We start from the raw sequence: 25,637 nt of genomic DNA, 5'->3' as shown, positions 1-25,637 counted from the left end.
TAATCAATTCTGCTATCATTATTATTATTTTAAATATTTGGTCAAATGTTTGGTTCACGAAATGTCAGAAAATGATTATACTCTTTACAATACTTTACAATACCTTACAATACCTATTGTACCTATTGTCTGTCTAGTCTAGCGTCTAGTGTCTAGTCTACACCCTAAAATGTTCATGTTAATATCATAGAGAACTAGAAAAGTCCCCCAAAATATTCACATTTGAGAAACAGCACCCCATGAATGATGGCTATTTTTGTTTTAAAAATATTAATAGTGCTTTATCAACAATCAATATAGTTGCAAGCTAATTCTCTGTCAGTCCACTAATCAACTAACTGTATCAGCTTTAAAATCTATCAAATGAAAATATCAAATTGGTAGACGAGTGCAGCATTTGTAATAATTTTGATACAAATTGAAAACAATGTAGTTAAACTGAAAAATTCATAACTATTTTTCAACTGAAAAATACTTGAATTCAAACTTCATCACTGGCATAATATATTTAGGATGGATTTGATAGTAGTTACTACAGCAACATGTCATGTCTAAATTCATCTGGGTTTCAACAGTTTTCTATGTCAATGACAGAGAAAAAAAACCACTAAACAACAACAGTATCTGGGTCATTTCAAGTAGCACATACTTTGTCAAACTACACCATAAGGCTTAGAAATGTGATGCTCATTGTCGTGGACAAAGAGCACTTTAGTAATGTGATTCTCATGAGGCTGATTACAGGTCAGCAAAGAGGTCAAAGCAACATTTCTCATGTTACAGAGTTCTCGCACATTTCCCTTTCCACCTACGACAGATCTGCCTTTAATGTCACAGCTAATGGTTCAGCTGTCTGGTCTTTATAGTTCTAAGAAACTAACTAAGAAACAGAGATGAGAAAAAGCCTCATGAGGTTGTCTGTTTGGTTAAATGGTGCACAGGTGTGAAGGTTCATCATCTTTCAGCTCTTTGTGGCTCATAAAGACACCCACAGTGATGTAATGACTCCCCCACACAACCCCACTGAAGCTTATTTTAAACTGAGTAAGTCAAGAGTTAAAAATTGCTGACACATATGATGTATCATGCTGAAATACATAGAAGTGATGCTGATAACATCCAGAATTTACCACGTTCTGCAACCATGTGACAATAAAAATGTCAACTTAAATGCATCATATAGATTAAGTGGTAATGAAGTTACAGTGATGTCCTTCAAAATAAATGGTATGCATGTGATATTATTAAACCAAAACAGCTTTATTCAACATTCAAATTCAAGGGGAATTTAACAGGAAGTTGGGGTTTTAGTCTGACATTAGATATAATGCAGGCTGTGAGGACTGATGGTCTACACAAGATAGAAAAACACAGGAATACAAAGCTCTTTTACTAAAAAAATATGAAATTGCCTTGAGGAGATCTGCCCCACATAACACACAGACACACACAACCAAGCATCACAAGCTGAAGTGCAAAGTTTTGCCTTAGTCCAGTGTCTTTTCAGTGTAGGCCTATGAAGAGCCTGCAGGCACACACATAGGAAACACTCTCCATAGGTTAAACAATTAAATGTTATGATTTAGAGTTTCTTCTTTTGCAGTTGTTGTATTTGTTATGTTTAAGACCAGATTAAGGTTAGAGTATGGTCTTATTTTAGTAATGTACACTGATCAGCCACAACTTTAAAAAACAAAAGAAGTGAATAACATCGATCATCTCATCACAATACAATGTTCTGCTGGGAAACCTTGGGTCTTGGAATTCATCTGGATATTTTACTTTTTGTTACCTTGACATGTGACACCCACCTAAACATTGCTGAAGACCAAGCACACACCCGCTATGGCAACAACACTCCCCAATGACAGGGGCCTCTCCCAGCTCTCACCACACCATAAAAACAGCTCAGAAGTGTCTCAAGGAACTCAACAAAGAGCCCAAGGGTTTTACCTGGCCTCCAAACTCCCCAGGTCCTAATCTGATTCAACATCTGTGGGATGAGTTGGAACAAACCAGATCCATGGAAGCCCCCCTCCCTGCAACCCACAGTACCCAAAGGATCTGCTGCCAACATCCCAGTGCCAGACACCACAGGACACCCTCAGAGGTCTCATGTCTATGCCCTGACGGATCAGAATTGTTTTGGCAGCACTAGGGGGCCCTCCTCAATATTGTTTACACAGTTGTTTAAATATTGTGGCTGATCGGTGTACCCGTAAAGCTTACAATAAGTCCTCCTGAAAAAAAGTTGTGTGTTAGTGTACTCTGATGGGGAAAATACTCTCCAGCGACCACAGGGTGGCAGTATGTCCATTACTAGATAAACACTGGGGCTGCCGACGTGTCAAGTCAACAGCTGCTAACAGGAAGAGATATTCCGATTGAAACGATTTATCAAACAAATAAAAGCATGAAAATTTGCTGTAACTTGGGGATACACATCACATCGTCAAAGAAAAAATGATTGTTTGGACATTTGATATTCTGCAAATTAGCAGTAAAATAGAAATAGCAATGATGGTAAACTTAGCCATTTGACTAAGCCATCAGAAAACAACAAGTCCATTTAGTGGATTTTGGACTGTGTTCAATTCAAACATGGTCTCCATTTCCATTAGGAGAAAGTAATTGTCTGCATTTACTAAAATGCTGTTCTTCAGTACAACTCTGATGTATTTAGACTGATGTATTTCCATTTCATGTCATTTGGTTCCTTTACTTCACTACGCCTCAGAGGGAGATTTTGTTCTTCACTACATTTATTTAATAACTCTAGTTACTTTGCAGAGTCTGATAAATGATACAACATATTGTCACCAAATAAATTCAGATGACTATTTTATATTTTAAGATAAGGTTTCATTATTCCAGGGTGGAAATTCACAAGCTACCCACCACTGGTGCTTTAACTACATTTGGATGCTGATACTTTTATACCAGAAGTAAAGTTTTAAATGCAGAACTGTAAATAAATAAATATATTGCTGTTGTTGTTTACTTTTATTTTTATGGTGTTTCTTCTGTGGCATTACTATTTTTATGTAAGTAAAGAATCTGAATACTTCACAGTATATTCTCCTGTTGATACCTAGCAGTTTTATTTAAACTTAACTTTATAACAGGTGATTTTTGCATGTAATTAAGTACTTTTACGGTGTTGTTGCAGTTTTTACATAACTGAGACACTCAAGCACAACTAGCTATAATACTGTATGAGACCTGAAGGATGTGTGTTTTTATCTTGAAAAGTGGGCACTTGTTTCCGGATTGTGGGTGTTTTATTGCCCTAACTTGATAAGAACATTTAGACTCAGTCGGAGAATGCACCCTGACTGTCCTGCGAAGTTTCCTGCAACATATTCCCAACTACGGCTTACTTAGAAATGGAGACAGCGGTATACACCTCTGTAGTGAAGTAAGAGGAAAACCAGGGGATTTTTTTCACCGGTGAGTGTTGATAAGAATGTTTTACATAGCCAACGTTTGGTTAGTATCACACAGATCAGAACTTCCTCCTGTACGGGGCTGACGAGAGGCTAGCAGTTTTTAGCTTTGTTAGCTTGTAATATCTCCTCGTAGAACTCCAGGACGGCAGGAATCCTCCGCACAAGACACCAAACAAAGTTTTATGGCCGTTGAAGGTAAACTCAGATAAAACCGTATTGTCGATTTAACTGTCTAGCGACTGATTAAACACCATAGCTTAGCTAGTCAGCAACTCTTTGGGCGATTAAAGTTGGTCACTAGCTTCCTGCTAGCCAAATCTGATTTCGTTAGCTAGCAGGCTAACGCTGGTTAGCCAGGTGGGAAGTGTAAACAAAATCTGGTTTATGCTGTGCCGATCCTCAGATCAAGTATGGTGTCTTTGTTCCGTTTTCTTGTGAGTTATTTTAATATTGTCAATATTTGAAAAACAAGTCATTTCTTTCAGATCGCTGTGAGTTGATGGGGGTTTTGGGTGAAAAGCAGTGTTATCCTAAGTATTCATATATCGCTAGATTGTTTGCACTCACGCTTTGGGCGACCTTTATGAGTGACATTTTACTGTAGATCCCCCAGTTTAGCATTTGCAAATAGTGAATATCTTCATAGGAAACGTTATTATTATTAACGAAAAGGATAAATAAATAATAATAATAATAAATAAAGACTTTAAATATCCCTATTGCTACTTTATAACTACATTATAGCATGTTATAGATCACCTATAAAATGTTGTTTATAAATGCTGAATCGGGGGACTCGAAATGGAGTAAACTGTTACACCCCCCCCCCCCAATGTTATAGTCATACATTTAGGCCCTTTTCACTGAGCATTGTAACATTAGAGCAGAGGCTGTTTGTTTAGTTTTCTTTTACTTTTTGGTCGTGCATCACCAAGTTAGAATTACAGTAGTATCTTTAAAAGTTTAATACCTTTTGTGTTGTATGTTAATTTTTTGTCTGAGAGCATGATTCTTTTTTTTTTTTTTTTTTTGCACCAAGTCTTTTTATTTATATTTGTACATAAAGAGATAGTGCACAAGGTACATAGATTCAAAGCGTAGATGATCAGAAATAATACAAATATAACTGAGAGGATGATTCTAAACATAGGTTTGGTTTAATGAATGGAAACACTCACCAATGATGTTTTCCTTTCGTCACTTTATAACATTGTCAACAATGTTTTGCTAAGTAGATAACATATCAATTTCCAGGCACAGTTCTTCCGTATTTAATGTGCGACTTTTATAGCATGTGTGCTAAATTAATCCAGTGCATTCTCACTGGGCCTTTCTGTCAATGAGTCACAGTGCTTTGCTTTCTCTTAACAACCTGTTACTGTTTAACTTTACCAACCTCAACCTCACACTTCCTGAATATAAATAAAATGATAAAATGAAACTTAATGATCTCTAATTTGGTGAAATTCTGGCACTCATATTTAACTCGGATGCCGTAATTCAACACTTTGTCAGTGGCATTTCTCACCACCTTCCCAAATGACATGTTTTTGTTTAGTGACAATGATTAAAAATGTGTCATTCCTAGCTTAATATTCAAATGTTAAATATTAGGCTATTAGGTTACATGCTATTGCACCTGCACTTTACTAGTAAGTAAACCTGTTATGAAAGAAAATCCACCATCACCTCCACCCCATCCCCTACTATGTTAAAAATTTGAACTAGGCCAATAATTCCCCAGTCTGAACTAGTTTAAGGTTCACTGACCTAAATTTGGTGACCATTTGTGCAGGAGAGTTTCTGTTCATACTCTATGAAAAGAAAATATTTTCCATTTACCCATCCAGAGTCTCCCAGATCTGCTATGTAACAGTTCTGATTACTGGTCTGAGAAAAGAAAGTCAGTATTCAAAATGGAAGAAATTCATGTTCTAAGCTTGTTGTGCCTATGAAAAAGCCCCCTGTCAGTGCATATACTAGCAGACATCTCAATGTATAATGTTCATCTTTAATGGATTAAGAAGTTTTTTGCATTATAACCAATTTAAACCTTTTGTTTTAAGTTGAATTTGTACAATCTAGTGTCCACCACCCCTCTGTCACTGGTGTGACTGTGACACTGACCACACCACTGTCTGTGACTCACAAGATCCGTGAGCTGTGAATAGAAGCAAACATTTGCTTTTTTGCCGTAGACTTTGGCTTGTTTAATGAGATAGCAAATGTTTGTGCACTGGGGACAGATAACCAACTCTTTAACATAATTTCTGACTGCAACAGGGCATGAAATATCTAGTCACAATTGGTTTGTGGTTATCTTAAAAAATGTTCTTAATCTGTCAGTAAATATGAACAGCTGGGCTCCAAGGACAACTGTAGTTGCTGTGATTTCTACATGATTTGAGCTTCTAAATAACGTCAAAAAACTCTTTCAATGTACATGCAGGTTTCTCACATATCTCTTTTCTAGCTAGATTCATTCACAGGCAGTCAAATCAGTGCATCCATGGCTTTGGCAAGACTGTGAACTCCAGCACTGCTGCTGAATTGTGAATAGCTGTTGGTGTCTCTTTCCTCCTTCATTGAAGCACAGAATGGGACAGGGTTGTCACCCCCATCACACAACCCATTTGCTTCCTGCTCCCCTGCTGTTTGGGGTGAAAAGCCTTTAGCAGAAGAGACAGACAGTGTGGGGACATGGTTATGTAGTGATTAGGAGATTGGTAATTCCTAATAAAGTGCTGCATAGGCCTCAGGTTCATGCTTTTTTGTGTAGGAGTTTGGCTCCGTAGATTTGAGGAAAGCTGATGTTTTTGTTAGGTTGACCGACTCTGACTCTGTACTGAGGGTGGGCCGCAAATTGAATCCATAAATGTGGGACTAAATCATCTGATCACCTCTTTTGTCAGGTCATTCATCATAAGGCGAGGTTGACAAGAAGTCAGAGCAGTCATTATCCAGGATGCTCCATAGCCATCATGGAGGCTTCCTCTGGGTTTGGCTGGGGAAACTTCATTTTGTTAAAGCCTCTCTCTGGGGAAAAAAGAACATGAACACAGGAGTGGTAAAGGCTCATAACTGAACATGTGGCTCCTATTGCAGCCGAAGCCTACTGTGTGGGCTATGAAACAATTTAGTGTAGTTGCCAGAATTGAGATTGCAGTTTACGTGATGCACTGTGATCCAGAAAACCTTTGCCATACACGGCCATTGTGAAAGTAACAGCAAATTTCCTCAACATCCCAGACATCCAAAAATAACCATTTGAGTGTAATGGCTTGAACTGTTAAGTCCAATACTGGAGAAACTTTTACCAAGGTTTTACACACTAACACGCATAACTACATTACTGCTTGCCACCATGGTGTCTTTGCTCCTTCATTGTCCCTGTCAGAACCCCACTGTGCAGGGTAGATGTCCCTCTATGTAACAGAGAAATGGTGTCTCCTCTCACCCTTCCTCATTCAAATGCAAGTCAGAAATCTTTATTTGCTGGTGCTGAATAGAGAAAATGCTAAACGATAAAAACGCCAATGCCAAATAGCTTTTTGACATGATATTCTGTTTTCTTAGTCTTGTAGATAACTTAGTTACCTGGTCATTGCACTCCCAGTGGCATCCTTAGTTTTACTGACATTGACATTTGAATTAAGGTGTTGCCTCATCATGATGTACCAGATACAGTGGAAAAGTACCTTCCCCTGTCAGCTGTAAATCCGACTGTTTACTAAATAGTGCTGAAGGCAGCCTCAGAGGCATTCACTCCAGTACCTCCTGTCCTCACTCTCTGTTGAACGTCAGACATTGTTATTATACTTTGGCTGGCAGATAATAGGCTGAATAGAGATTCATTAAGCTACTGGGTTATTTCGATGTCCTAGGCTGACAGAACGTTGGCCTACACTTGATGAGTGCTGGGCAGTCTAACAATAACTTTTTTCCAATATGAATTTGTCTCAGGGGAATGGTGCTGGAGACAGCAGTAACAGTTTAAAAATGCAGAAATGTTTACAGTCAATGAGCCAAGTAAACAAAGTTATGTAAAAAAATAAAATAAAAAAATATATTAAAAAAAAGCTTTTTTGTAGTTTGTTGTCGAGTGTCTGGGCTGTTCCTCTGTCCAAAGTGGTATTAACTGAATGCATTGTCATGATCAGGAAGTCTGTCCTCCAGCTGGAATGTGACCGGAAATTAGTGTACGTGATGAACTCTTTGAGTGGCTTGATTCCAGTCAGGGAAGCTGGTCATTGTTCATGTGATTTCTTTGAAGGTGGGCATTTATATATCATATATATTATAAATTGCTAAATCCCTTCTATACCTAAAGTTGGACTCTGGGAAATAGCAAGGCAGAGGTTCCTTTTTAATACACTTCTGATTATCCAAAACCCACCTGGAGTCAAATACAAACCATTTTAAACCAATATTGTCACTAAAGAATTAAAGTTGACAGTGGGACTACAACAACTACAGCATTGTCAAAAAGAAAGGCTCCAAATCAACATACAGGAAATGCCAGACCCAGGGTGACGCTTGTATCTGTTTAAACTACAGCACTGTGCTGACGTCAGTCTAGATTCCAGAGACGTCAAACATGTTTTGATGGTAGTTTCAGTATTATATAGTGTGATAGGTGTGACACTTTGACGGGAAGTGAGAGTGTTCAATTTCATGCACCTGCATGCTGAAAAGTAATCTCAAATTAAGTCATCATGACTGCTTCCCATTGTGCTGTGTGTTGTCAACTCCAGATACCATCACTTAGCGCCTTGATTATGCTGCACTTCTGCTGCCACACGGGCGGTTGTCATCTGACTACATGGTAGTTACTGCAAAGGGACTAAACACAATGAAAAAATTGAGGATGTTGGTATTTAATTATAATAATATGAGTGGATGGTAATTTTAAACATCCAGTATATAGTTTGACTGAAAAGTTGATCAGGCCAGTATTGACTGTTAATAGCTTATCACTCTTCATATTGGCCAGTATATCCTAATCAGATTGTAGTCATTCTTAAATATCAATATTGGTCTAAAAAATCCAGTATCAGTGCTCTAATCAATAGGCAATATATTGTGCTCCCATTGACTCTGTACTAGAGACAAACTCATTTTAACCAACTTACTGTCATTTTCTCCTTTTTCTTTGCAACATAATGAACCAGGGTTACGCAAGTACCCCAATGTTTCAGCTTGGTAGGCTGAACAGCATGGAGAACAGAAACAGTGGCTTTAACCATCATTTTAAAATTACACCCAAGTATTGTCTTGAGAAGGGATTATTCAACTCAATTTAAACTATATCATCCAATAGTTGTTCATTTGCTTTGTTTTTTTTACTTTATCCATGTATCTGGGACTGTATAAGCCACTGATGCCATTCTGACTAGACACTGGGAGATGGCACAGCCCACTGGTGTGTGCTGATGATTAAAAGAGATTTTCACATATTTGTTACTGAGTAGTAGCAGAGGGAACATCCTCGCTGTTGCTTTGTTTTATTTGGGCTACAGCTCCTCTGTTTACTTTGGAAATAGAGGAAGCGCTGTGTAACAATGTTAATGTGAATATTCAAGAAAGGATGTTTCTTTGGGAGAGGGCCATCTTCTATTTATAGCTTATTAACAGTCCAGAAATTGTTCTTGAGAAGCTGGGTTTGACATGCCAGTGTGGACTCACAGACCTGTAACATAAAATGTTCCATTGCAATTTGGTTATGCACCTAATTGTCTCTTTGCAAAATTACAGGCAGTGGAAACCCGGATTTATTTTGTTTATTGCAGTGCAGGAGCCAACATGTTATAGCTCTGTGGTCAGAAGGGCTATACTTGTTAAAACCATTACCACTGAAGCCCCAAGTGACACATTTTGTTACTATTTTTTCCCCCCTCCATCTTGACACTTAGATTATAGTGTGACTTCCAAAAGAAAAAAAAACTTCACTCAGTGACCTTGCCTTGACCTGTCTCTCCAGTAGAAAACCACTGGTTTAAATCATATTACAATAGTAATCATAATGTAGCACCAACTGATGCTAACCCTCTCTTTTAAGAGTTGACGGAAGGTTGAAACCATTTATTCTGCCGCAATAGGCTTCCTGCCCTGGGGTTGTCTCAGAAACTGGGACACCATCCCAGTGTGTGAGCCACAGTTGCATGTGATAGCCCTGAGCCATGGAACTTGAATACATGCATGTCCATGCACACACACACAAACACAGTCACATGGAAAGTCCCACTCACTCTCGCTACAGTGCAGCAGCTTTTCCACTTTAATTACGCCTTGTGAGTGTAATTTCACATTGACTTGTGGGTTTCTTGAAATTGCTCCTCTGCCTTGTTAAAGTTTCCTCTCGCGCACACATTCAGTGGTTTGACGCGGTACATTATCAGACTTTGTTATGATGTGGAATTATAGTGTTAAGACATCACTTTAGCCGGTACCACATGAGCCTTTCTGCTGAGCTGCAGTTCTCATCATGCCTAACCAGTGTAAAGCATTTTCTGCTTTTGAGGGTCCATGACACAGTTCAGAGCAGAATATGGCTCTCTAATTTTTCTTCTAAAAAGTCTTCAGTAGTTGCTATTAAAAGATCATTCTACTTGATTGGGTGTTTAAATTTGTAGGTATACAGATGTTACCTAAAGTTTTACAGCAGTATTGGTTTACAGGCTCATTGTCTCATCATCTTATCATCAGGTGCTTTCCCACCGAATGATCCAGCAGCTTTCATTTCCCGAAAACTACTGTTCAGTAATTCTCCCAGGGGATAAAAACCCTGCAAATATTAAACAAATCAGTTGGCTGACGCATCAAAAACGCAACAGCCAGCTTGTGCACAATTTGTATGCCCAACAGTGCGAAAATGGACAATGACTTGTCAGTCAATGGTGGCTGCTCCATTCTGATTATAGTTGGCCACAAACTACAAGCAAAACAGCATGTTTGCAGGTTTTTAAAATGATACGAATCAGAATACTTTTATTGATCCCTTGTGGAAAATTATTGTAAAATGATTTAGAACATACGCTGGAGGAAACACCTGAACCTTCAGGAAGTACCTCACCACCTGGAGCAGGGACTATTTTGGTCCTAGAACTATCTCCAGGAACCTGATTAGACCCTGGTTCCATAGGTAGGGGGAACAGAAATCTTCTAAATATCCCTGTTCCCCAGGGGAAAGTTCCTGCAGTGGAAACTCACCAATTATGTCTTTATTGCCCTGGGGAGCTCCACTGTAGGGCCATGACTAAATTCAGGAAAGTAGCACCAACAAACCAACTGACGTGTCACACCGCATCATCTCGTGTTGCCTTACCCACCGTTGGTCTTAAACTTCAGATGAGCTGGCTTTGGTTTTCAAATGTGACTTTTAAACTTTCAGAGCCACCAATTAAAACACATTATTCTTTACTACTTGGCTTCAGCGCTAATGGCTTGATGAGAGGCAATTATGGTTTACAGACTTTTTTTCATCTCATTTATCTTTAGTTCACAGTTAACCATATAGGTTAACATAACATTAAATATACTTATACAGTATACTCGGCTAAATATGGTCCTCTTTACTCCATGTTTGTTTTATTTTGTTTTTTCCTCTTCAAATTCTATTTTGAGTGGCACTTCAAAACTTCAAGTATACTTTTATTATTTAATTGATACGCCTGCTGAATGAAATGACCATGAGAACTAAGTATAGTCTCATGAATAACACCATAACATACCGAGACAAGGAGTGGAGACACGGTTTCACACAGATAAGACTATAAATAAAGAGTGAGGATATTGTTTTAATTATCACCTAGAAACTAAAGTGAAAGGTGAGATACATGAGGATCTGTGAGACTCAGCAGATGACAATGACTGATCACACTTACTTTCCTCTGCTGTATTCAGTCAAAAAAACAGTCTCCTGAATATGTGGGAGTATCTCACTGCACATCCAGAGGAGCTCAGGCAGGAGTGTCGTCACTGCTGTTGACTGATCGTAGAAACAAACCTTTAAATCTTTCCCCTAAAATGCTGTTTGTCTTTTCTGTTGTAGCCATTCTGGATGATGACAATTAGTGATGCAGATCTGTCATTTTATTCATTGCAGCAGCAATAGGACTAGAGTCTTTCTGGTTATGACAGTGTTTGCATTAACCCAGTGTGCATTGCTACAAACCGTGTGAGTGCTCCAGCAATTCCCATGTCTGCCAGTAGCTGCTGCTTCTACCTACCTCCCATCTAAGAAGTCTTCCTGTGAGCATGTTACATCCTGCCAGTCAAACTGCTGTTTTGTTTTTGTGGTGAGATGTTGTGGTTTGAGAAAAAAAAGGGGCGACTGTGTTAAATGAAATGTTGTTTTTCAGCCCTGCTGTTATCTTGATATCACAGTAAGTCAGCAGTGTTGGTATTCACAAATGTGACTTTCAGAGGTAATGGGACTAGATGTTTACACTGCCCGTATTTTGTAGCACTCTTGATAATGTGTTATGATCAGGGTGAGAGGAGGGGGAAACCTAAACTCAAAAATAAAGGTTGGTCTTGCAGTTAGCATTTGTCAGTTATGAAAAGGTTCAAGGCAAATGGTGATTTAAAGCAAGACGAGACGTCAGTGACCAAGATTCAGGTGCTCTGGTTGGAAATAATCAGAGGAATGGTTTAGTAGGTCAAGGGAAACACAACAGCATAACAAACACCATCATCAGGAAAGCCAGAGCCCACCCACCTCTGCGGTACTTTTAGCTCCACAACATATGCTTAGTCATTGTTATTAGGCTGCGGATTTAATGATCAAGTGGTTGGTCCCACGTCAGAAACAGGTTCTCAGCTGTGTTTTGTCCAATTCAGCCTTTCACATTTATTTTTGTTGACTTCTGCTGTATGTGTGCATATACACAGGAACCTTAGTGTTATCAACAGGATAATTGCTAGTTTACCTTAGAAATGTTGCTTGAGACCATCAGCCTCATATCTGTGTATGTAAATATGAGTATACTCTGCTTCTAGCGCACTGTAGGACCTCTTACGCAGCCGAGGGACCGTGAACAGAGAGATTTCTTCTCCCTGCAGGACATATTTAGACCTTGTATCTCAATGTGTCAAGAGCCCGTTTGGATTGCAGTTATACCTAGCATCAGAAGGCCTCTCAAGTGTGCATCAAGTGACCACTTGTGATAAGATTCAAGGGAAACTGGCCGCTGCTAAACACATTTTCGCCTGCACATGGAGTTGGATAAGAGGATTGAGAGGCAGCTTTGAATCCTTGTGTGGGTTGTTTGGCTGGGACCAATTCAGCAGTTTTTCTGGAGCTCCAGGGATGAATACGCTCACACAACACAGTGCAGTTTGGAGGTTGGACTCGCATCCCGGTGCCTGACTTTAGTTGTGTGTTTTGAGTGCATTCACCTTTGGCGATCAAATCACGCAAGATGCATCTCAGTGTTTGTTATCAATGTAGAATAAATTCAACTTAAAATATGTGGTTGATATAGAGGGAGAAGATCAGTCCGTGTCTCAACATGTACAGTTGAGGCACCAGACTGAATGTGGCCTCTGGCCGTGCAGCTAAAAACCCCCTTTGTGGAAAAAAGAAAAGAAAATTCTCCTTCAACGCTGAAGTAGCCGTAGTAAAAGTTAACCGTTGCCTACATGTCATTGCAAGGAGAGAAAAACCGCAGCCAGTCAGAGCAAGGTTTGTAGGTTATGAGACTGAGCATTCGTGCGTCGCAGGATTGCTGCCCCAGTTGAGATTTTCGCTGGGCTTGTTAATTAGTCACCTTTTGGCTCCCGCTGGAATTTTCCTCAAATTAGTCCCTAATGACAAACACAGACACACACACACATAAACACAAGCTTTGGAGCCCACAGCAACAGAGGGGAGTCGTGCTTCTTTGGTGTTACGCTTATTTTGAACAATAAATATGCAGCTATAGTTTTGAGGACATGTGAGAACCAGTGAAGGCAGGATCTCACGGTATCATGCAAATTTGGAAAGTTGTTCAGATTCCTGTGGTTTAAAGATAGCGAGAAGTTAAACTGAAGACGGATACAGTCTCTTAACCAGGGAACAATTTGTTGTAGTTTGGAAGACGGGGAACACACTGCGTTGAAGTCATAATAAACCAACAGGGTTAATTGTGTGTGTCCTTCATGGTCAAAGTGACTCAAAGGAGATGCAAGTGCTTTTTTAAGAAAAATTACCTCAGCTGCAGTGACTTTTGCTGATGTCAGTCTTTTGTCTTCAGTGGTGTGCTCTGTTTTCCAAATGGGAGATGGACTTGAAGCTGGGAACTTCGGTATGGAACGCAAAGGTTTCCTACTGAAATTTCTCAGCTGAGCCTCTGACCAGTTAAAGCTGTCATGTGTCCAGCGTGTTTGAATCTGGGTGTTGTTAAAAAGAGCATCTGTTCTGCTTTTTCAATTTTCAAAACGCCCTCAAAGACCAATGCAACCTTTCCGCTGTTGTGCATTATTTTGGCACACGTGCTGCTGTTGAAATCTGAGGTTGTGTCCCTTGCTGAAATGCAAACCGTGAGACAGTCATTTTATTCTGCTTCTCCCATCAGTCGGCCTCTTTAGGAATCAGTCCAGAGCAGAGATATTTAACCAGATCATGTAAATTCATTGCCTTGGTCGAGATGTGTGAAGCCTGCATAGCACCACACCCACAAACATTTTTTTTTTGTAGCAGGAAATTTGCTTCACAATACTTGAAGATTTTAAGTATGTCTTTTGTGTAGATGTACGTCAGCAAGACAGAGTCGTGCGAAGCTACAAGCGCTCTTAAGCGCTGCCTTCACTTGATGATGGGTTATCCTTTAGTTGTTCATGCTGTGTAAAATGCGAAACACGTGGAAGCACTTGAGGCAAGGTGCGGCTGCTCTAGAGACACATCGACACAGCTGTGGCCACATCTGAGATCTGTGGTGGAAAAACACAGGATTTTGTCTTCTTGTTTTGCCTACATTCGACTCTGGGGAAGGCCTGCACTCGTCTATGTAAGCAGACTGACATGCACGCACACAGAAACAGGAGACACGCTTGAAAAAATGTCCGCAGTCTGCCAGAAAATGCCTAATTATCAAAGGGATGGTCTTGCTTTAACAAAGAGACAGACCAGTGAAACGCTGCTGATTAGATTTAGTCAGATTCTTTCTGTTGTGTCTCCAGCTGATTGGCTGTTCTGCATCCTGAAGAACAGATCTTTAACAAGTTAATGCATTCAGCTGTGGTTCAGTAGCTTATCTTCTGTTTTTTTTTTCTGTTTCTTACAGGTTAGTTCTCCTGCATCTGAGCCTCAGCAGAACAGCCTCATCACTGTGATTTAAACCCAGGACAGATCACACCACCAACTTCAAGACCTCCTAAACCAGCTCCAAGCCATGATGTCCTAGCCAACAGCAACCCAGCATCCCTCCCCTGACCACCCTGTCCCTTCAACCCCAGTCCCTCTCTCCATCTCCCTCCCCCTCCCCACCGTCCCTCATCTTCTCTCCTGATGTGCTGATTTCTGGTGGTCCCACCAGCAGCGCCCCTTCCGGCGTGATGAGCAGCCTGCACCAGCAGCATCATGGCAGCACGGGCTCGGAGCGAGACCTTCACTCTGCCGCCTCCTCCGTCAGCCTCCCCTCGGTCAGAAAGACCCCCAAGAAGCGCCGCCTGTCCCTCCACTCGCTCTTTGGTCGACGGCGCCGGCCTGACCGCGACCCCAAACGCAAGTCCAGGCCCGCGCAGGCTGGAGCGGGAGCAGGAGTGGGAGCGGCAGTGGAAGGTGTCGTCTGCACCGAAAGCACACAGCCGGAGACCCTCAACGACAAAACCTCCGCCCACTCTGCACCGGGCGTGGCGTCGACCTCATCAGCGCCAGGGCCTTCGTCGGAGCTGCTGGAGTGCCCGCTGTGCCTGCTGCGCCACGCGCGCGAACGCTTCCCGGACATAATGACCTGCCACCACCGCTCGTGCGCGGACTGTCTGCGACAGTACCTGCGCATCGAGATCTCGGAGTCTCGGGTCAACATCAGCTGTCCCGAGTGTTCAGAGCGTTTCAATCCCCACGACATCCGGATGATCCTGGGAGACCGAGCCCTCATGGAGAAGTATGAGGAGTTCATGCTGAGGCGGTGGCTGGTGGCTGAACCTGACTGCCGCTGGTGCCCTGCCCCAGACTGTGGGTAAGAAACCAGGGGATTATGCAGGATAATCAGTGAATAACACATGACTCACCAGGTGAATCAAGGTGAAATCTCTCTTGATTTCTTAGCAGATGAGGGTGATGCTTTTAAAAAGGCTTTTAGTCTGCTTGGCAAACAACACAAAGGTTTCGCAAATAACAGCAAGCAACAGCAAGCAACAAAGCATATGACAGTTTATTGAATCTATTTCAACCAGTTTGCCTCAAACGTTTCCAGCCCACGATTATTTCCATGTCAACTACACCTTAAAACATCTCAGGATCTCTTTTTTTCAGCCACCAGAGATGTGCTTGATGCTCTGTACTTCTGATATAACCAATACACGAGTCCCAAAATAACAGTTAAGCAGCTACATCAAGGAAACTCAAAGGCTGTAATCTGGCCTTTTGAAGTTCACCCCAGCTTCTGCATTGATGCCCGAGTTATAAATAACCTGGTAGCAGTAATAGACCTGTGTGTTCTGTCAGCCTAATGAGTCAGCCGAAAAAGATGTGAGTGGCAAGCGAATGATAACGCCTGTTGTCGTCAGACTGTAGCTTTCATTTTTCCAAACACATAATGGTTATAGGCTGTAGAGGGACTTGATATACACAGCCTTAAATGTAGCAGAGTATTTAACACTATAAAGGGGATCAGACACTGTATGAATGATATTAAAGAATATTATAAGATCCAAGCTAAATGACCGAAAGTGAGCAAAAAGCTATTGAAATGAGTAGTTGGTGATGTTATTGAATCTCTGTTGTTTCAGAAATTATTTTTCTGGTTCCCCTCCTTCACATGGAGGTGATAGTGTGGGTGAGGGTCAGGTCAGGGTCTTATATATTTGGAGCTGGTAGGGATTCAACAGTTTGCTCACAGGGTCCTGAACATTCCCTGCTCGCGGGGGTCACCCTGCTTCACCTGCTGCTCACCGAACCTCTGGGCCTCAACTACCACCAAGCACACAGTGTACTTGTACTGCTCTTCTACATGTCTGTATTTTTTTTTTTTTTTTTGCACTGAGGAGCCGTCTGGACTGTTTATGTATTCATAGAGTTTTGGTTCAGTAGCCCACATTCCCTGCCTCCAGTTCAGTTATCACCATTAGTCTAGTTTTGAGTGATTGCTGGATTCAGTAATGGTTTTAGCCTTCGCTTTCTCTCTCGTGGCTTTGTTTCATCAACACTGCTGACCCTGTCTGTTAGAATAATGGCTCTTTCATAAGCTCGTTTCAGCTCTTCTTGCAACCCCCCCCCCCCAAAAACAGTTCAGCTCTGGCTCGCCGCCACACTCTCCACTGGTTAATGCTCTTGCTGTTGATTGTTGTGTAATTGCTCTTGCAAGATACTGAGCTTTGTTGTTCAGCTCAACAGTCAGGGTTGTCAATTCCAAGAATCCCCTGCATGAAGAGACAAATTAGCAGTGTTTTCTTTCAGTGCAAATGAAGCTGTGTCTTAAGAGGGGACCAGTAATTGTCAGTATAAAAACATGAGTCAGAAATGAAATGCAGTTGTTACACTTAAATATATGTGGGAAAACAGAAGATAATAATAACACCAAAAGGTTTCCCAGACAGTTACAACCTCTACACCATTTGCTATTAGTCTGCTTCACCAAGGTGTTAGTGGAGACTGTCTGGAAGCTGTCTGAATGTTTTTAAGATATATGTATCCACACACACGCACCCACAACCCCCACTGCTGGACTGGTCAGATTTGTCAGTTAGGAGGGTGGGTACTGCTAAATGCTGATTTCATAACAGTGTTACCAGTTTTGTTTCCTTTATCTGACACCAGAAACCATGACAATCACTGAGACGTGTGCTGAATATTGTATTTTATTTTTAATCAAAGCCTGTTTACTCCAACCTCAATTTAAATTTAAGTTTTAAATTTGGTTGTCAAAGGGAGAGCCTTTGTGGTTGAAAACTTTATTACGCTAGGTTTTTTTGCTCTAAATATAATTCAGTCTCCCTGCTCAACTTAAGAGTGACTGAACAACCAGCGGAAAGACTGAGCAATCATTACTTGACGATTTAAAAAAAAAAAAAAAGTTTTGGTACTATTTGATAGATGTATTTATTTACCATTTTACATAAATAACGTGATGGTAGTTCATGTTTTGTGACATTGATTCTGCACGGATCACTGCTGACTTTGAGTTGAGGTCTTTTACACAACTGCCATAATTGAACTCACTGTTGCTTGCCTGTTGGCTGATGTTAGCATGTCTATTTGATTAAATACTTACTGAATTTAACCTAGATCTTTACCCAGTTAACAGTTGTGTGTGTTTGTATGCGTATGCGTGTGTGTGAGCCGACAGCCGTTGCTGATACCATCATTTCTGCTTACTTGGCTTAAATAATTTGCAGGGAATTTGTGCTGAGCTGAATAAGCAGCTCTGTCTTGCTGTGGGCTTTGCTCTACAGAATTGTAGATGTAAATGTAGATTTTGTGGTGGATTTTACAGCGTTTGAGTTGATCAGCTGAGGGCTTCATGCAGACTCTGACACTTGGCCTTTATGCTTTATACACAGAGAGATGTCCCACTGTTGAGTCGTTACAAAACTGTCCAGTTGATCCGTCAGTCAGTGTTTGTTTTTCCTTATCGTCCGTTTCTGATGTTCCCGTGATAACCCCGCTGTGGGAGGCTGCAACAATCTCATGCTTTAGCAGAGATTGTCACACGTTGACTTATTTTATTAATGGGCCAGGTATCTAAGATGTTCCTGTTAACATGTTTCATATCCAAACCAGTGGAGGGAACCAGTTACAACCATTCATTTTTATTATTTTCCCAGATAATAAAGCCATTTATCTGAAGCAGTAATTGTGCTGAAATATAAACAAAGGATTTTTATAATACCAGTTTGTTCAGTTGTATTAGATTTGCATGCTTGTAACAAAAACAGTTATTGGAAATACCCTCTGTCCTGCTGTGTGGTTTTCAATAATAGCTTTTAAATTGGCCATTGTAATGATTGATGAGGGACACTATGCTGACACGCAGTCATGCAGAACTGATTGCGCCAGTATTGATTCACTGTAACAGAGCTCATTGGTGGGAAACATCATGGAAAGTCAGCTAAAACACACACTCCTGTGGATGAACTTGAAATTTTGTATTTAAACACAATAGTTTTTAAAAAATTCTCTATTTTAGCCCTGCTGACCCCTGGTGTTGTGCTGAACTATTACACCCAGAGATCAAGGAAATCTATATTATCCCCAAGGGGCAATTTGTTTCACAGCCAGCAGTTTTACAAAAAAAAAACCCAAACATATATATATACAACATACGAGGAACAGTACACCATAATAAATAAACAAGGAGTTACATAGAGCTATTTAAAATGACAAAAGCAGCAGGAATAAAGGAGTTTTTAAACCTATTAGTCCTGCATCTCGGCACCACAAATCCGCAGCCAGAAGGGATCAGCTTAAAGTGCTCTCTATTAACCACCATGTTGGCTGTGTTTTTTCCTCTCTCAGTTACGCAGTCATTGCGTTTGGCTGTGCGAGCTGCCCGAAAATCACCTGTGGACGTGAGGGCTGCGGGACAGAGTTCTGCTACCACTGCAAGCAGCTGTGGCATCCCAACCAGACGTGTGACACGGCGCGGCAGCAAAGGGCCCAGAACCTCCGTCTGAGGAGTTTCAGGTCCTCCTCCCTCAGCTACAGCCAAGAAAGCGGAGCTGCAGGTAACAAACACACACTGACAAAACCCGGACTTTTTTTTTTTTGTTGTTGTTTTTTTTGTTTTGTTTTTGTTTTTTTTGTTTTTTGGTTTAAAAAAAAAACAAAAAACTATCACTCACATCTGTACCGTGAGCACACCCGTCACATTTGTTTTAGCCTCTGTAAAATGCCCGAGCTCACCCACAGTCGACCTTCACTAGGTGATGACATCAAGCCGTGTCCCCGCTGTGCTGCCTACATCATCAAGATGAATGACGGGAGCTGTAATCACATGACCTGTGCTGTCTGCGGCTGTGAGTTTTGCTGGCTCTGCATGAAGGAGATCTCTGACCTGCATTATTTAAGGTGAGACAAATGCACTGCTTCTCCACACTCAGCTGTCAGTGTTGTTGTGTTTTGAATATCAAAAAGTAGTTTGACACAATAAGCTCTCACCATACTTTTCCTAGAAAGTATATTGTTTTTACATTAATTTTTTTTAACATGACCATAATTCACATTCTCTTTTTTCCCCTGTCAAACCCTCTCCCATCCCTCTCTCTCGTCCTCTCAGTCCGTCAGGCTGCACCTTCTGGGGAAAGAAGCCCTGGAGCAGGAAGAAGAAGATCCTCTGGCAGCTCGGCACGTTGGTGGGAGCGCCTGTGGGCATCGCCCTCATCGCCGGCATCGCCATCCCAGCGATGATCATTGGCATCCCGGTCTACGTGGGCAGAAAGGTGAGAGCTGAGGAATGAAGTCAAAAACAACAGCTTACTCAGACAAATGGAAACAAAGAGAAGTGGGTGCAGCCGTAGCGTCAGAGATGATCTTGATGTACTGACACAGGCCTAGTGCAAACATTACGTCTGGTGAGGTGGTAAATAAAGATTTTGTTTTTTTTCCCCCTCAGATCCATAACCGCTACGAGGGCAAGGACATCTCTAAACACAAGAGGAACTTGGTAATAGCCGGTGGTGTGACGCTGTCTGTGATTGTGTCGCCTGTGGTTGCTGCAGTCACAGTTGGTAAGACAGAAGTGTTTCTCTCCCACCCCCCGCCCCCCTTGTTTTTCTCCACTTCACCATCTGTTTCTCAGCTATATTTAAATTATTTACAATGGTTTTCTCAGTGGGTCAGTAGTGGAGAGCGACTACTGCATCATCTAATGCTTGGAAACTGGCTCAAAACATTAAAACTTTCACCGTCTAAGTGTGTGTTCATATTGCGTTGTGCAGGCATTGGTGTTCCCATCATGCTGGCTTACGTCTACGGAGTTGTCCCGATCTCGCTGTGTCGGAGCGGCGGCTGTGGCGTGTCTGCTGGCAACGGCAAAGGGGTGCGAATCGAGTTTGATGATGAAAACGACAACATAGGCAGCGGGGCTGCAGCCACAGGTGAGTAAACCACAAACTACAAACACAGGGATATCAGTAAGGTCGTATCTGGAAAATACCAGCAGTTTTTCAGCAGCCGTGGCACAGGTGGTTTTGGTTTGTGTTTGCACTCTTGTTTGGTATGAGGAAGTATACCTGTATCTGCCGGCGCCCTTTGTGTGCACATAGCCTGTGAAATGCCAAAGCAGGCAGGAGTGACAGGAGTGTTCGAGCTGTGCGATGGTGTGAAATGACTGGCGCAGTGTCAGTGGTTTCTCCTGTCAGCACGTGTTTGTCGCCCGTCAAACCATGTCAAACTGCGAGGTCAGGCTCGTCCCGAATCTCCCCAGGAGGGAAGCCGAGGGAATGGGATTGGATGATAATTAAGAATTCACATTGACATGAGGGACTCTGACCTTTCCAGGAACATAAGGTGTGAGACGTGATGGCACTTATTCACACCTTCAGCTTCATCAATCGGTTGTTTCAGGATACATTGTAAAGCCGGTGAAAGTCGATAAAGTCACTGATAAAAGTCAAAACTCTTCTTCTCTTCTCTGCTGCTTCTTCAAAACCTGTTCCTCCCCGTTTTCCTCTCAGACACGACATCTGTGGCAGAGACGCGGCTCAACAACCCCAGCCTCGGCGATGGAGCGAGCGTCGGCGGCCTGACGGGCCTGAGCCTCAGCGTCAGCGGGAGCCACATGGAGCGCTGCGGCATGAGCTCCACCCAGCGGGACAACATGAGCGACAACGCCAGCACCACGGCCCTCGCCGGGACCAGCATCACCGGCAGCCTGTCTGGCAGCTGCTACAACAGGTAATGGACCGGAACTGATTGTCTCAGCTTTGCTGTAAATGCTCATGGTTTCAGTTATAGCCAGAAAACTTCAGAACAAATGGCTTCAGTGGCTCATACATAAATGCTAATGCTAATTGTTTTGCCCAGGATGGAGGTGCAGGCTGACGTCCAGAAGGAGCGCTGCAGTCTGAGCGGGGAGTCGGCCACCGTCAGTCTTGGGACGATCAGTGACAACGCCAGCACAAAAGCCATGGCAGGATCCATCCTCAATGCCTACATGCCTCTGGAAAGGTTAGCAGTCAGAGCTCATACTCATCCTACTTGTTGCAGCAGCAAATTTATGACCTCTTTTCAGAGTTAAAAAAAAAAATCCCTGCCCCTAGTTTTTCTTGTACCTTTATTGCCAGACACACTGTGGTTGAATTGTTAAAAGGAAAGTCATTATGCGTGTTAGTATTCATTGTACCGCAGCTGTCTGATTAGTGGAGGATGGTGCTTGAAGCACATAAAAACAAATCCGTGTGGAAGAGTGTTTAAATATTCATGGAGATACACAGAGATAAATGGTGTTTAACTGAAATGATTTGTTGTCATTTTTTATGACATTTGAGTGATTTTATTTTGCAGAGATAATAGTCTGGAAGTTCAGGCAGATGTGGAGTCCAAACAGGAGAAGATGAGACACTGCAGCGCCAGCAGCAGCCTGGATGAGGCGAGCTGTAGCAGTAGCAGCGCCGGCCTCAAAGGAGCCACCGGCGGCACGTGCCCCTGCTCGTGCCCCTCCACCTGCTGCTGCACTCAGCACGACAGCCACTGCTGCCCCTCGTCTCCCTGGTCGAAGGAGCCCTCCACTTCAGGGGGCAAAAAGAGCAAAGGAAAGCTTTGGAAGAGAGCCAGCGGCGGCAAAGGAGAAACCAAAATTAACGAAACGCAAGGTGATATGGATGCTCAGCTCCTGGAGCAGCGAAGCACTAACTCCTCCGAGTTCGACTCTCCGTCCCTGAGCGGCAGCCTGCCCTCCTGTGGCAGACTCGCACTGTAGCCACTTCTCGTCAGAGCTCAGCTGCTCTGACCCGGAAACCTCGAGGCCGACGGCTCATCCGGCCTGCTCCGCCCTGACGGACCCTCACCATCCCTCCCCTGCCATCGCCGCCGCCTTCAACGACGTCACCATCGCGCCCATGCCCGAGGTGGAGAACGACCGCCTGGAGCACTATCCGCCTCAGAGCAGCCACGCGGCCTTCACCCACCACCTGCTGTCCGCATCCCCACCTGCCTCGCCTAAAGGGGAGGGGAGCGGCGGGACGTTTCTGTACATCAGCGAGGAGTGCGTCGGCGGTGACGTCGCAGACACGGAGCCGGAGGGGGACGAGAAAGAGACCAACGACAACACTGCAGTACAGGCCCTAACTCCGACGAGGAAGCGCTGTATACAGACTGATATCTAAAACAGCTCCTCACTCCAGCTGTTGGCTGTGTCACCACTGCTAGCTCAGTTAGCCTTATCACCTTATTTCACTCTTGTGATTCATCTACGGAAGCTGGTGGTCAAATATAAGGAAATGTTATATATTTGTCTGCTGTGAAGGCAGGAATATTAAATGAATGTCAGCCTGTACAGTTACAGAGAGGGTCGAGGTCTAAGTTGTAGAGAGATTTATGAATGAAGTAAAAAGCAGCACGGTAAAGTCAGAGTGTTTGGTTCTGTCATTCAGTGGCAGGACAAGCAGGCGTGTGAAGCTGGAGCAGCAGGGCTTATAGAAGGTAGAGTGCACGAGGACAGGTGGAAAGCAGGTTATCAGTGCAGTGAGATACTCCAGAGGGCTGTTGATCTATCCAGCTATTATGATGATCTGCAAAGTCTGACATTTTCAGTCTGCTCTCCTCAATTATTTTCCGAAGCTAAACCTGAATTCTAGCCAGTTTTTCTTCTCCTGGAGCAGATCTGATAAATCTGGATGGATACGAGCAAATAAAATGTCTGCGATTCTTTTCAATAGTAAATTGAGCTGCTATCGTAAAACGTTATCTTCTACTCCTCCTGGTTTTCTTCTCGGGTTTGCATGAATCAGGGGAGGGAGATGTCATCACTGTGGTCCACCACTGTGCCGCCACTTCATTCTGTGACTTCTTTAAAGGTGAGAAACACAGCGTAAGGATTGTTGTACCTTCTGTCAAGCGTCCAAACCTAAGCGGGACCAGTCCGTACAGTAGCAGATTTTATTTTTCCATAATCATCTATAAAAGAAGTGATTATTATTGCTTTTGTTTAAAATGTGACCCCTGTTTTTTTCCCCCTCTTTTTTGTGCTATGTGTTTGCTTATTTTTATTTTCCATTTTGGGAAAGTTGGTTTTAATGTTGAAGCCCTGTGTTGGGTCCAAACTTTTTAGTATAATCGGGTTGGAATTGTGTTGACAAAGACTCAAACTGTAGCCCTTCTTCTTTTTAATTATTGTAGATTTAAGTTGCTGTCTTGCATTAATAAAGTCTTCACAAGCTGCTGTCTGCAGTGGTAAAAATAGTTTTTGTTTGTGGTTGCACCTGTGCAAGTGTAACCAAGTTCTCGCTGCAGTTTCTCAGTAGATTATTGAAAAACACAATTTTTGATTATGAAAGTGCAGCATTTCTTATCTGGCTTGTTTAGTCACTAAAATTGGGAAGCCATCCAATAAGATCCATGCAATAAGGAAATTAAGCTTTCAAGCAACTACACAAGAAGAGCAGATGTGTCTGATCAAGGGAACACATCAAGTTTATAACAAAAATTGATTTGTTGTGCAATGAGAAACTTTTCTTGTGCTTCGTAGCACATACACATTTAAGTGGTTTAATATTCAGTCGTGAATGTATGGTTGGTAATAAAGTTACACATGTGATTCTCCCTCAGTAATATCCAAATATTTTTGATTCAGAGCTTTTGGTGTATTTTAACCACAATATGTTTTAAGGTCGTTTTTTAAATCCTTGCAGTTGATTGATGCAAATAATTTTGTATTCATTGGACCCACAGTGCCTTTGGGGGGAAAAAAATCCTTTGTATAGTGTTTTTATTTTGTTTTCATTTCCTCATTCTGTGTATGTCTTCAAATGATAAACATAAAAATCATAAGAGAATGAATAATGTTTGCCTCTTAAAATGCTTGAAATGCACGAAACCAGATGTGAAATGCTCACCCTCCCTGTAGCTTGTTTAGCCGACCAAAGACTGCTCTCAGGCCTTTGTGGTTCAGACTACAGCACTTGACAGAACTGTTAATGGAGTCTGATGGTACCTGAATGATTTCCCCCCGTAGAAATCTACTTTAATATGTGATTAGAGTTCAGTCTGTAATGTTGAAAAATGGCTTCTGTAGACCAGATGAGTCATGGCAGTACAACACTGGATTAAATCTAATTATGGGGCACTACTTTAAATCTCAAGACCAAAATGTTTGTTTGGGGTCAAGTCATATTTAGGAATAATACATTGGAAAATGTTTCCCTTAAGAAGCCAAAGTTGGGAGAGTTAATGTGCTGCACATGTTGGCAATAAAACCCTTCTCATCCAAAGTGATCAGAGCATCATGAGCATCTGGGTGCAGTGACACTAAAAGACTGCATCTTGTTTTCAGCCTGACCACAGATTATGCTGCTGTCTCAGCCAAGACTGAAGAGCTGCTCATCACCAGAGCAGCTGTGTTGATGACTAAAAAAGAAAAGTTTTGGTGCAAGTCAAAAGCCTCCAGCTGCAGATTATTCCCACCTTGTTTCTGTTCCTTCTGTTGAAAAAAATGCCTGTTTGATTCCTGTGAGTTTTATATTATTATTTGAAGACTAGTGCCAGGTCTATTTTCTAACTTGGTCAGAAGCAGTGTATGCTATTTGATAAAGTATATATTTCCTAATTATTTGCTTTATAATGTGCATGTAAATGCATATCCTTAAACAATAAAATTCTCAATCAAGCTTTGTTGTCTGTGTATTTTGACATAGAAATGATGGTTTTGATATAGCTCAAGCAGTTGTGGTTCAAGGAGAGACTGAGCTTTCTAATCAATGAAAATATAGAAACTTTAATTACTTACATTTTAATTAATTTAATAATCACTTGTTGGGAATGTTTCTTGTTGGCCTCACTTTTAGTGAAATCCTTGCAAGTTCTGCAAACTTGCAGAAAGAAAGGTA

General features: G+C 41.9%; 1 protein-coding gene across 1 annotated transcript; it reads left to right on the top strand.

Moving 5' to 3' along the window:
- The first annotated feature begins 3,281 nt into the window (after nt 1-3,281).
- LOC108898166 (E3 ubiquitin-protein ligase RNF19A-like) lies at nt 3,282-25,418 on the top strand. Its single transcript, XM_018698055.1, is given in 11 exon segments — nt 3,282-3,450; nt 14,717-15,613; nt 19,111-19,319; nt 19,518-19,662; nt 19,871-20,033; nt 20,207-20,321; nt 20,532-20,690; nt 21,270-21,489; nt 21,619-21,762; nt 22,099-22,492; nt 22,494-25,418. Coding segments are annotated over 10 exon segments (2,601 nt in total). The 5' UTR covers nt 3,282-3,450; nt 14,717-14,987; the 3' UTR covers nt 22,920-25,418.
- Nucleotides 25,419-25,637: the final 219 nt, after the last annotated feature.

This window comes from Lates calcarifer, linkage group LG3 (genome assembly GCF_001640805.2).
Source record: "Lates calcarifer isolate ASB-BC8 linkage group LG3, TLL_Latcal_v3, whole genome shotgun sequence".
Classification (NCBI taxonomy): domain Eukaryota; kingdom Metazoa; phylum Chordata; class Actinopteri; family Centropomidae; genus Lates; species Lates calcarifer.
Note: the sequence above shows the minus strand (reverse complement) of the source record. Positions and strands in the feature narration are given on the sequence as shown.